At 45.6% G+C, this 11,730-nt stretch overlaps 2 protein-coding genes across 2 annotated transcripts; one reads left to right on the plus strand and one right to left on the minus strand.

Annotated features, from left to right (window-relative positions):
- Positions 1-3,354, plus strand: cog8 (component of oligomeric golgi complex 8). The gene is made up of 5 exons (XM_022221745.2): positions 1-485; positions 740-947; positions 1,222-2,040; positions 2,111-2,279; positions 2,861-3,354. The coding sequence occupies exons 1-5, from the start codon at positions 157-159 to the stop codon at positions 3,112-3,114; spliced, it is 1,779 nt and encodes a 592-aa protein (XP_022077437.2). The 5' UTR covers positions 1-156; the 3' UTR covers positions 3,115-3,354.
- Positions 3,355-3,904: 550 nt separating this feature from the next.
- Positions 3,905-11,127, minus strand: nob1 (NIN1 (RPN12) binding protein 1 homolog). Its single transcript, XM_051943281.1, has 10 exons — positions 11,012-11,127; positions 10,299-10,431; positions 9,871-10,004; positions 9,723-9,794; positions 9,418-9,534; positions 8,895-9,026; positions 8,125-8,367; positions 6,726-6,823; positions 6,257-6,401; positions 3,905-4,627 (listed from the first exon to the last, which is right to left on the minus strand). Exons 1-10 carry the CDS (start codon positions 11,078-11,080, stop codon positions 4,358-4,360), a joined length of 1,413 nt encoding a protein of 470 aa, XP_051799241.1. The 5' UTR covers positions 11,081-11,127; the 3' UTR covers positions 3,905-4,357.
- Between the last annotated feature and the right edge of the window lie 603 nt (positions 11,128-11,730).

Consider the following 11,730-nt stretch of genomic DNA (forward strand, 5'->3'; position numbering starts at 1 on the left):
GTAAACAGAAGAAGGAGAAGAAGAAGAAGAGGAACCAGGAAGTGGTTGTCAACAGTCCGGTTGGCAGCTCCGGTTCTCCGGTTCTGTTCCTCCAGACATCAGATTGAACGGCTCCGGTTCGGTTTCCGTGTAAATAAATAATCGGAAACCGGAAATATGGCGGCGGTGGACGTGGAGGATGAGAGCATCCTGGCGTCCATCTTCAAGGACAGCTTCCCGGACAGCTGGAGGGACAACCCGGACTTCGCGGCCTACTTGTCAGAGCTGAGCTCCTTCGGGGTGGAGAAGCTGAGCCGGGAGCCGGAGCGGCTGGCGGAGGAGCGGGCTCAGATCCTGCAGCAGACCCGGGAGCTGGCCTTCTCCAACTACCAGACCTTCATCCGCACCGCTGACTGCACCGAGCACATCTACCGGGACTTCGGCCGGGTGGAGAGCAGCGTGTCCCGGCTGCTGGACAAGCTGCCCGGCTTCGGAGAGAAGTGCAGGTCGGTGGTTCGGAGGCGGTTCTACGGGACTAAATACTGCAGTAGTAGTAGTAGTAGTAGTAGTAGTCTATGGGACAGTGAATATGTACTTAAAGTTTAAAAATAAGGTTTTATGGTAGTTTTACAACCGTCTCCTAAATATTTAATGTGTTTTTATTTACAACTAAATGAACTGCATCAGATGTTTAAATTCCAACTTCACTAAACGTGTGCTGAGTTAATAACGGGTCATTAATAACTGGCGGTGCGTTCAGGGGCTTCATGAAGGAGGCCGAGGACATCGGAGCGAGTCGTCGGATGAACAGCCTCACGCTGAACCGACACACGGAGATCCTGGAGATCCTGGAGATCCCTCAGCTCATGGACACCTGCGTCCGCAACGGATACTACGAGGAGGCGCTGGAGCTGGCGGCCTACGTCAAGAGGCTGGAGAAGAAACACTCCTCACTTCCTGTCATCCAGGTGAGGCAGACCAGAACTCACCTGAGAGGTTCGGACGGTTTGAGTCTGTAGATCAGATTAAAGTGTTCTCCATAAAATCAACCAAATCTAAGCACGTTCTGGGATCTTTTGTTCTGATCAGCTGACCTGAAATCTGCAGACGACCAGAGATAAACGTTTTACCAACATTTAGAGTTTGATGATAAAATAAGACGTGATCAGAAACGTCTCCTGGATCAGATGTATAAAGTTTATTTGAGAACTTTTCTAACCTCCAGGCTGTTTTCTGTTTTAGGGAATCGTGCGTGAAGTCCGTCAGTCGACTCAGCTGATGCTCAACCAGCTCCTTCAGCAGCTTCGCAGCAACTCTCAGCTTCCTGTCTGCCTGCGTGTGATTGGCTACCTGCGGCGGATGGACGTGTTCACGGAGGCGGAGCTTCGGGTGAAGTTCCTGCAGGCTCGAGGTACCTGGCTGAGCTCCATCCTGGCCGCCATCCCCGAGGACGACGCCTACTTCCACATCACTAAAACTATCGAGGCGTGCCGGGTCCACCTGTTCGACATCATCACACAGTACCGGGCCATCTTCTCCGACGAGGACCCGCTGGTGCCCCCTGCAGGCGGCCAGGTGAATGAGGGCGCCATCTTCCACGGCTGGGTGGTCCAGAAGGTGGCCGAGTTCCTGCAGACGTTGGAGCGGGACCTCCAGCGCGGCGTCGGCAGCCGCCTGGACTCCCTGCTGGGTCAGTGCATGTACTTCGGTCTGTCCTTCAGCCGGGTCGGCGCCGACTTCCGCGGCCAGCTGGCGCCGATGTTCCAGCGGGTGGCGGCGGAGACGTTCCGCCGGGCGGTGCAGGAGGCCGTGGACAAGTTCCAGGAGGACATGAACCTGTACACGCTGATCGCACTGCCCTCGGTTCTGGGCGGAACCATCCCCCCCGTGGCGCCGAGCGCTCAGCCCGGAACCCTGCAGCCTCCCATGGCGCTGCTGGACTTCCAGCCGCTCGCCTGCTTCCTCAACAACGTCCTGACCGCCTTCAACGACCTGCGGCTCTGCTGCCCCGTCGGACTGGCCAGGGACGTGTCCCGCTGTCTGGAGGACGCCCTGAAGACGGTGAGCGGTTCAGAGTCATGTGACCCGGCGGGTCGGAACCGTGTGCTGAGGTGGTGTTGTGTTTTATCAGGTGACCCGGCAGATCCTGGTGTTCCACCGAGCCGAGGAGTCGGCCTTCAGCAGCAGAGAAAAGGAGCTCTTCATCCAGTTCTGCTGCTGCTACGCTGAAGATCTGCTGCCATTCCTCAACCGCTGCCTGCAGGTTCTGTTTCCTCCGGCGCAGCTCGCCCTGATTCTGGGTGAGGATCCTCTGGTTCTGGTTCTGCTGGTTTAACTGAATGTAAAGGAGTTTAAGTGAAACTAAACTTTAGTTTAACGTCTCCATCCAAACTCTTCATCCATTAATCAAAGAACTAAACTGATTAATAGAATATCAAAAATCGCTCTGAGACAAGCTCCTCCTCATTACCAACAAAAACCTGAACATGTTTGATTCATCTTCAGGTGTTATTGTTCTAGATTAGGGGGTGTAGTGATGGACTGCAGCCTGTAGGGGTTTGGTTTTTCCCCTCTACACTCAAGTATCCTGGCTCTCAGGACATGTTGTTCTTTGGTGAAAGTAGCATTTTGGAAGCTTCTGTCCTGACAGATTTCATCAGCAGTTGTCAAACACACTTCCTGTTGGCTTTGGTGGTTTCAGACACGCTGATGAGGAACTGACAGAATAATTTAATGTCTTCTTCACTCTGATCTCAGACTACAGATCATAAAAATTGATTTTTCAGAGAACCAATCACAGAAATAAGATGCTGTGATGTAATGTGTGAGTCACAGCCTCCTCCCTCCTGATTGGCTGCTGTAACTTCCTGTTTCTCTGCAGGTGTTCCAGCAACTCACCTGCACAGGTACGGAGGTCTGGGCAGCATCGACATCACCGCCGTTCTGGAGCCGCTAGACTTTATTCTGCCTGAGAGGGAAAGTTTAGCGCCGGAGGTCGACGTCATGGAAGAACTGAGCAGTTTGGAGCTCAAAGAACCAGAACCGACCCGGTGGGACGTCAGAGAGTCTGGAGGCGAAGCGACGGAACAGAAGTCTGAGGAGGAGAACCAGGACGAGGAGTTCTCTCTGGAGTGAACGGAGCTTCATAAACATCTAGAACTCTGAGCTGAAGTTTAAATATTTCAGTTTAAATAAACTTTAACTGGAGATTGTTTAAAACGTTCTGTCCTTAAAGAGACATTGTTTCTGACTGTACGGTTTTCTATCCAATCATGTAAACATGGAAGTTCTTCTCCACGTAAAAGATCATCAGAACTGTTCTGATAATGAATCAGTTTGAGTATTTTTGTAATAAAAACACTTTAAATTCTCTGATTTCAGCTTCTTAATGTGAATATTTTGTGGTTTCCAAACACCAAATCAACTAATGCAGAAAACATCTCAAGTTCGTTGTGATTTTAGCACTAATGGGACTAAAGCTAACAGCTACTGTCTTTACTGAATCTTTCTTTGTTTTGTCTGTAAAATGTCACAGAATGATGAAAATACATGTCATCAGTGTCTTAAAGCTGAAGTTAAAACATCTTTAGCAAGACTGTAAGCAGAAAGAAACTGTTAGCCTAGCTTAGCACAAAGACTGGAGGCAGAGGGAAACTGTTAGCCTAGCTTAGCACAAAGACTGGAGGCAGAGGGAAACTGTTAGCCTAGCTTAGCACAAAGACTGGAGGCAGAGAGAAACTTAGCCTAGCTTAGCACAAAGACTGGAGGCAGAGGGAAACTGTTAGCCTAGCTTAGCACAAAGACTGGAGGTAGAGGGAAACTGTTAGCCTAGCTTAGCACAAAGACTGGAGGCAGAGGGAAACTGTTAGATTAGCTTCACCCAAAGTGTTAATCTCTGAACATGCATCAGTAACTGAATCGACTGTTTATAAGCTAACATTTATTGATTATTAATATAGATCCATTATATTGATGAGTCTGAATGTTACAGCTGCTGTTTAAAGGAACATTTCACCATTTCTGAACCGATAAGCTAAAAATTACATGTTTCCAAATCATCTGTCAGTTCAACAGTCAATCTTCATCAGAAATCTGCTTCAGACGCCGTCACTGTCGATCAAAAGTCCCACAAATCCGTCATCTGACGAAGACGAGCAGAAGATGTGAATTTTCTTTGATATTAATTGTAGTTTTACTGTAATTTTTTAATAATCTGTCCATCGTTTCCTTCAGTAACAAAATCCAGGCTGTTGATTGTTGTGTCTCAGATGTCCCAGTGTCCCTGAATGCAGCTATTGGTCAGAAACGAACTGAGGACTGTGGTGGGCGTAAAGGTGCGTTTTTATGTATCCAGGTGTGTTGGTGTGTCCTCGTGTCCTCACTTCTTCTTGACGAACTTCCTGCGGGTGGCGTTGGGGTTTTCCCGCCTCCTGCCGCCGCCGCTCTGCCCGTCTCTGATGTGCAGGTTTGCAGCTCGGCTATAGATGTCGTTCTGGCAGAACGGTGATGCTCCGGCTACGTAGTCGGGGTTGAAGACGTCGGTCTTCTGGCGAGCTTTTCTGGAGAGTCTCTGCTGTGGGAAGCGCTGGTCCTCCACCAGCTGGGGGTTGTTGGCGTGTTTTCCTCCTTGAGGCAGCGGCAGCGAGTGCTGAGGAAATTACCAATAGATAAAATGAAACTCTGTTAGCCTAGCTTAGCATAGACTGTAAACAGAGGGAAACTGTTAGCCTAGCTTAGCACATAGACTGTAAACAGAGGGAAACTGTTAGCCTTGCTTAGCACATAGACTGTAAACAGAGGGAAACTGTTAGCCTAGCTTAGCTCATAGATTGTAAACAGAGGGAAACTGTTAGCCTAGCTTAGCACAAAGACTGTAAGTAGAGGGAAACTGTTAGCCTAGCTTAGCTCATAGACTGTAAACAGAGGGAAACTGTTAGCCTAGCTTAGCTCATAGACTGTAAACAGAGGGAAACTGTTAGCCTAGCTTAGCACAAAGACTGTAAACAGAGGGAAACTGTTAGCCTAGCTTAGCACAAAGACTGTAAACAGAGGGAAACTGTTAGCCTAGCTTAGCACAAAGACTGTAAACAGAGGGAAACTGTTAGCCTAGCTTAGCTCATAGACTGTAAACAGAGGGAAACTGTTAGCCTAGCTTAGCACATAGACTGTAAACAGAGGGAAACTGTTAGCCTTGCTTAGCACATAGACTGTAAACAGAGGGAAACTGTTAGCCTAGCTTAGCTCATAGATTGTAAACAGAGGGAAACTGTTAGCCTAGCTTAGCACAAAGACTGTAAGTAGAAGGAAACTGTTAGCCTAGCTTAGCACATAGACTGTAAGCAGAGGGAAACTGTTAGCCTAGCTTAGCTCATAGACTGTAAACAGAGGGAAACTGTTAGCCTAGCTTAGCACAAAGACTGTAAACAGAGGGAAACTGTTAGCCTAGCTTAGCACAAAGACTGTAAACAGAGGGAAACTGTTAGCCTAGCTTAGCACAAAGACTGTAAACAGAGGGAAACTGTTAGCCTAGCTTAGCACAAAGACTGTAAACAGAGGGAAACTGTTAGCCTAGCTTAGCACATAGACTGTAAGCAGAGGGAAACTGTTAGCCTAGCTTAGCTCATAGACTGTAAACAGAGGGAAACTGTTAGCCTAGCTTAGCACAAAGACTGTAAACAGAGGGAAACTGTTAGCCTAGCTTAGCACAAAGACTGTAAACAGAGGGAAACTGTTAGCCTAGCTTAGCACAAAGACTGTAAACAGAGGGAAACTGTTAGCCTAGCTTAGCACATAGACTGTAAGCAGAGGGAAACTGTTAGCCTAGCTTAGCTCATAGACTGTAAACAGAGGGAAACTGTTAGCCTAGCTTAGCACATAGACTGTAAGCAGAGGGAAACTGTTAGCCTAGCTTAGCACAAAGACTGTAAGTAGAAGGAAACTGTTAGCCTAGCTTAGCACATAGACTGTAAGCAGAGGGGAACTGTTAGCCTAGCTTAGCTCATAGACTGTAAACAGAGGGAAACTGTTAGCCTAGCTTAGCACAAAGACTGTAAACAGAGGGAAACTGTTAGCCTAGCTTAGCACAAAGACTGTAAACAGAGGGAAACTGTTAGCCTAGCTTAGCACAAAGACTGTAAACAGAGGGAAACTGTTAGCCTAGCTTAGCACATAGACTGTAAGCAGAGGGAAACTGTTAGCCTAGCTTAGCACATAGACTGTAAGTAGAAGGAAACTGTTAGCTTTATTCTGTATTTTCAGGGTAAAAAGTGTTTCTCACTCTGAGGCCTTTGGAGTTCAGGACTTTGGGGTTTCTGGAGAAATGCATCTGCAGACTTCCGTCCTCGTTGAGCGTCACCGCCAGCTTCTTCAGAGTTTTATTCCCACAGTGAGGACAGAAAACTTTGTTCATGTTGCTGGTCGTCCTGGAAGTGAAACGGTTTGATTTAACTTCCAGTACATGAAGACCAACACTGGAAGCATCACTATCTGCTGATCATTTTAAATCATACCTGACAAGGAGACACACATTTAAGCAGTAAAAAAAAAAAAATAGATACACATAGGAAGAAAAATCTGTCCTAAAAATGTAAAATGTTTGTTGGTCAAAAGAAAATAAAATGTGACAGTACACTGTTAGAAACAGTACTGGAGTAAGATTTATAGTTTTCATGTAGATTTTACTAAGTCCCTGTGTTTTGCAGTATTATGAAGCAGTAGTACTTCATCTCTGGTGTATTTTTACTCACTTAAAGCAGGCGTGACACCTCAGGATGTAGCTCCTGGCCTGTCTGATCACCATCCCATTCACAGAGAGGACATGGAGGCCGATCTGGATGAGAACATTCTGGAACCAGGAGAACATCAGGGACACGTTTAGCAACATTATCCATCAGTGATCAGTAATTAATGACTGCCTGATGGACGCTTCAGCTCGTCTTCAAAATAAAAGCTCTGACTGGTCATTAATTCTATCATGGTGGCTGCTGCTAAACTCCCATAATCCTCTCTGATTTAATGTCTACTGTCCCAGGGAGGAGGCCGGCACATCACAGTTAACAAGTTTTCTGCTCTTCAATCATGTTCACGGCTTTATGAGTTTTGTGTCTGATCAGTTACGTCTCAAACTATTTCATGCATGCGTTAGTGCATTAAGAAGCTACAATGTGAGGCTAAAGTGTTAGCATGAAGTTAGCTCTGAACGGCCTGGATGAAGCCCGCTAGTTCAGATCAGAGTTTAACCACCTCTGATTACTGGTAAATAATGACATTACTGTAAATCTACAGCTATGTGTTGATAAATGACAGTAAAATTCATTCTGAACATGATTTTATTCCAAAATGTGTCCTCTGGGGCCTTTACTGAAGGAAACTGTTTTAAAGTTGTACATTTTGTCTTTAAATACAACTTTTAAGAGGCCATGTGTTGAATCTGTCTTACTTTGACATAGAATTATATGAGGTATAAATAGTTCAGGTTTTCTTTAACATAATTGATCTCACAATTTACCCCTTGCTGGGGGCAAGTAGAGACAGAAAGACATTTGTTTTGAAAAGTCACAGTTTTGATCCAAACATTCCTCTCCTGAAGCACGTTTTATTTTTAGACTCCACCGTAACGACACCTCTGGTAAAAAACAGCTCATCTGAGAAGCTTAGACTGAAAAATAAAATGCTGGCTGAGATATTTAAAAATAAAATCCCCGCTTCCAGCAGGTTTATTCTCACATTTAAGTCTGAGTCTGAACTATGAAAGACAAAAACCTGGAAGTTTCTCCTCATTGATTCAGAATCTGGAGTATTGGACAGTAGATCAATAATCTGATCACAGACAGAACTCGTTATCTTCTGATCAGCAGTTTTATGGTTAACGAGCTCAAAGACGGAACAGCTTCAGTGTTTTCACATTTCAACGCCCTCATATTCAGAGATTATTGATCTATTTGTCCGATACTCCAGACTCTGAATCAGTGACATGATGAGAAATGAGAGTGAAAGTTTCAGGTTTTTATCTTTAATATTTCCTCAGATGATGTCGTCTCTGAAACGTGAGAAAAACCTGCTGGACGTGTGCGACAGGAAGCAGTTAATAAAGTTTATTTTACTATGAACTACTGTGTTTGTTAACATCTGTTTATATTTTCATACCTGCATGGCGAAGTCGGTGGTCAGACACCCGACTGTGACATCAGCTGGAGCCGTCCAATCAGCCGAGTCCATCTTCACCTGTCGGATGTTGCTGGGAGTGATCCATCCTCCTCCATCATCTTCATCCTCCTCCTCTTCCTCCTCAGGCTCGTTCTCTTTGTCCTCGTCGTCCGATTGGTCGTCTGGTTGCTCCACCTCCTGCTGTGTCTGGGAGGAGTCTGACACTGAGACTCCGCCTCCATCCTGCAATCATCATCATCATAATCATCACTGCAGGGTTTTTAACTGGGTTTCTGGTCTGTGTTTTTATGGTTTTGCATCTTTTTGTGGTGGTTGTGCATCGTGTTGACAGGTTTTTGCATCGTTTTCACAGTTCTTTGACTCTTTCTGGTGTTGTTGCGTCTCTTTGTGGGGATCTGGACTATTCTAGCAGTGAATTCTTGTCCTTTTGTTCAGACTTTGCATCTTTTCTGCTGATTTTGTGTTTCTTTTTAAAACCGTTTCCTGCTTCTCTGGTGATTTCAGGTTTTGTGGTGATTTTGCCTCTTTTTGACAGAACTGTGTTGTTGTTTTACAGAGATTCTGTCGTTTATTTATTTCCACATAAAACCAGAGAACTGAAGGAAACCCAGTTACTTTGATGCTTCAGATGTTTGGACCGTTTCCTGAACCAAATCAGAACAAAGATCCAATCTGAAGCTCAACAACTGATCAAATACTGATCGATAACTGATTGATAACTAACCAGACTGACTGATGGTTAAACTCACCAGTAAACCCAGCAGGTCTTCGTCTATGCTCGGTACCGGTTCTCTCCAGAACTGGAAGCTGTTGAACTGGTCTCCAGACGTCTGGGAGCTCGTCTGGTTCTGTTTGTCGGGTTTTGAAACATCCTCTGGACCCTGAAAGCAGCACAAAGACACCAAACTGTGGCCTTAAAGAGACGAAGAGTCGACAGAAACACCAGGATGAAGAAAGTTTAAACCCAGGAACACGTTTAGGATCTGGTTCTGTAGACGATCAGGACCGTCTAATGGAGTAAGTCCAAAACTGGGGTTGATGGTTTGTCTTTCTCTTATAATTTTGACTTTTTATCTGAATATAGTGGAACATAAAAAAAGCACATGTAATTTCTCATGGTTTTGACGTTACTGTGGCTCTTTAACTCTTCAGGTGTTGAAGCATTTTCATTTGAATACGGAAAACATAGAACAGCTGGTAGATGGTTTCAAAGTGTTGTTCTGATGGTTCTCCTGAGACGACGCCACAGTTTCCGTGTGTCCCTGAACTCACCAGCAGAGCCAGGAGCTGGTCGACACTCGGCAGCGGTTCTCTCCAGAACTGGAAGCTGTTGAACTGATCTGGATCCATCGCCTCCGTCGGTTTGATGTTTGGACTCTCTGCTGGTTTCTGAAGAGACAGAAAGTCAAACAGTTAAGTTCTCTGGAGGAACACCGGATGGGTGGACGGGTAAACGGGTGGACGGGTAAACGGGTGGACGGGTAAACGGGTGGACGGGTAAACGGGTGGACGGGTAAACGGGTGGACGGGTAAACGGGTTGAAGGGTGGACGGGTAAACGGGTGGACAGATTCTGACCTTGGAGGGGAAGTGGAACCCTGCCACGTTGAGCGGAGTCTCCGGGTGGCGCCGTGTGCTCTGAACGTTGACCTGGAACACAGAACAACACCTGATCCAGCAGCTCAGAGAGAACTAGGACAAACTGGATCACCTGGACTTCAGGTACCTTCTGCTCCGGTTCCGTCTTCAGGTTCTGGGAGCCGACGTGCTCCAGCTGCAGCTGGTAGGTCAGAGCCAGAACCTTGATGTCGGTCGCCGACAGACTTGGATAATCTCCGGTTTTCTTCGAGAACTCTGTGACTGAGAACCAACGAGAACGTCAGAGATTAACGGAAACAGAACCGAGTAGAACCACAAACAGCCTGACAGGATGGGTTAGTTTAGAAAGTTACCGAGTCTGATGTGTTCTGGTCTAGGTTAGATTAGATCAGTTTAGTCTAGTTACCGTGTCTGATATTCTCTGATTTAGTCTAGTCTAGGTTAGTTTAGTCTAGTTACCATGTCTGATGTTCTCTGGTTTAGTCCAGTCTAGGTTAGTCTAGTTACCATGTCTGATGTTCTCTGGTTTAGTCCAGTCTAGGTTAGTCTAGTTACCATGTCTGATGTTCTCTGGACTGGGCTCCTTGAAGGTCAGCTCGTACGGCAGGAAGGCGAGGCTCCTTCTGGTCGGTTTGTCTCTGATCTCGTCCACAACGTCTCTCAGAGTGTAGATGTTCCTGCCGATGTCCTGAAGAACGGAGAACCAGAGACCGGTTAGTCTGGAACTGGATCTAACATCTGGAACCGGATTCAACATCTGGGACTGGTGCTAACACCAGACCCGGTTCTGATGTAAGGACCTGGTCTTAAGATGAGAACCGGTTCTACCATCTAGAACCGGATCTAACATCAGATCAGGTTCTACCACCAGGAACCCTCCTGCTGCAGTCTGATGTTCCATTGGACTGGTTCTGGTTCCGTTTCTACTTGCCGAACTGTTTTTTTTTGTTTGTTTTTTGTTTTAATCTGTGAGGGTGAATTTAAAGGCTGATGACGTCACAGTGTGTTCTCCAGGTGACCCGGGTTCAGCTCTAACCAATAAACGGCCACATTAACTCTGACCTCACCTGGACGGGTCCACCTGTAGGACCGGAAGCTGTTTAAACGCTCAGGTGAGTTTGTTCTCCAGGTGAGGCTTGAAGCAGGTGAGATTCCTGCTGCCGCCGCTCTGGAGCTTCACGTGCGGCTCAACCTTCCTCACCTGCCACTCATCTGTCGGAGCCTCTGACGTCAGCTCATCTGTTCACCTGTCGGACGGAGAAACTCACCTGGAGAGGAGCTTTCTTCAAAAACGCTCCAGCGTCCGCGACAACATGCTCCACCAGGGCCGGCGCCATCTTGGATTGATGACCAACTCCTGCAGCGACCAATCAGAAGACGAGGAGCGGTCCGGTGACACGAAGAGTTCAGGAACGCAGCACTGTGTCGGAAATTTAACAACTCGATTAAAGAATGATTTAAATGAGCAGCTGGAGGAGATTAATGCTGAGATTACTGTTCAGTATTTAGACTTTATGCATATTGTTTTACTGATTACACGACGTTTTAAACTGTTTTGTTCAGTTGTTGTGATTTAAACGGTCTGTTATTTTTGAAAAACTTTGAAAAATATAATAAAAAAAACTATCACAGCAACGGTATTTATTCTCTTTATTTCACAAAGTGTGAAATACATTTCTGCTGGAAAAACCAAAATTAAATAAATCTTAAATATAGTGACAGTAAACTGTTTGCAGTTCATCAGAATCTTGACTTTAAAAGTCCAACTGACAGTTAAAAGTGTAATTATGAACAAAACATATTTGTACTTATTAAATCAAAATTAGAAATTTAAAAATAAAATTGAAATTATATCAGATACAAAGAGTAAGTCAAAATTTTGAGATTTAAAAACACAAACAAGTAGAAAACAACCAGAAATAATGAGATGAACATTAACAAAACAAATAATTTCAACGTTTTGAGTTTAAAAATGAAATTTTATAAA

Source organism: Acanthochromis polyacanthus, chromosome 2, assembly GCF_021347895.1.
Source record: "Acanthochromis polyacanthus isolate Apoly-LR-REF ecotype Palm Island chromosome 2, KAUST_Apoly_ChrSc, whole genome shotgun sequence".
Lineage (NCBI taxonomy): Eukaryota > Metazoa > Chordata > Actinopteri > Pomacentridae > Acanthochromis > Acanthochromis polyacanthus.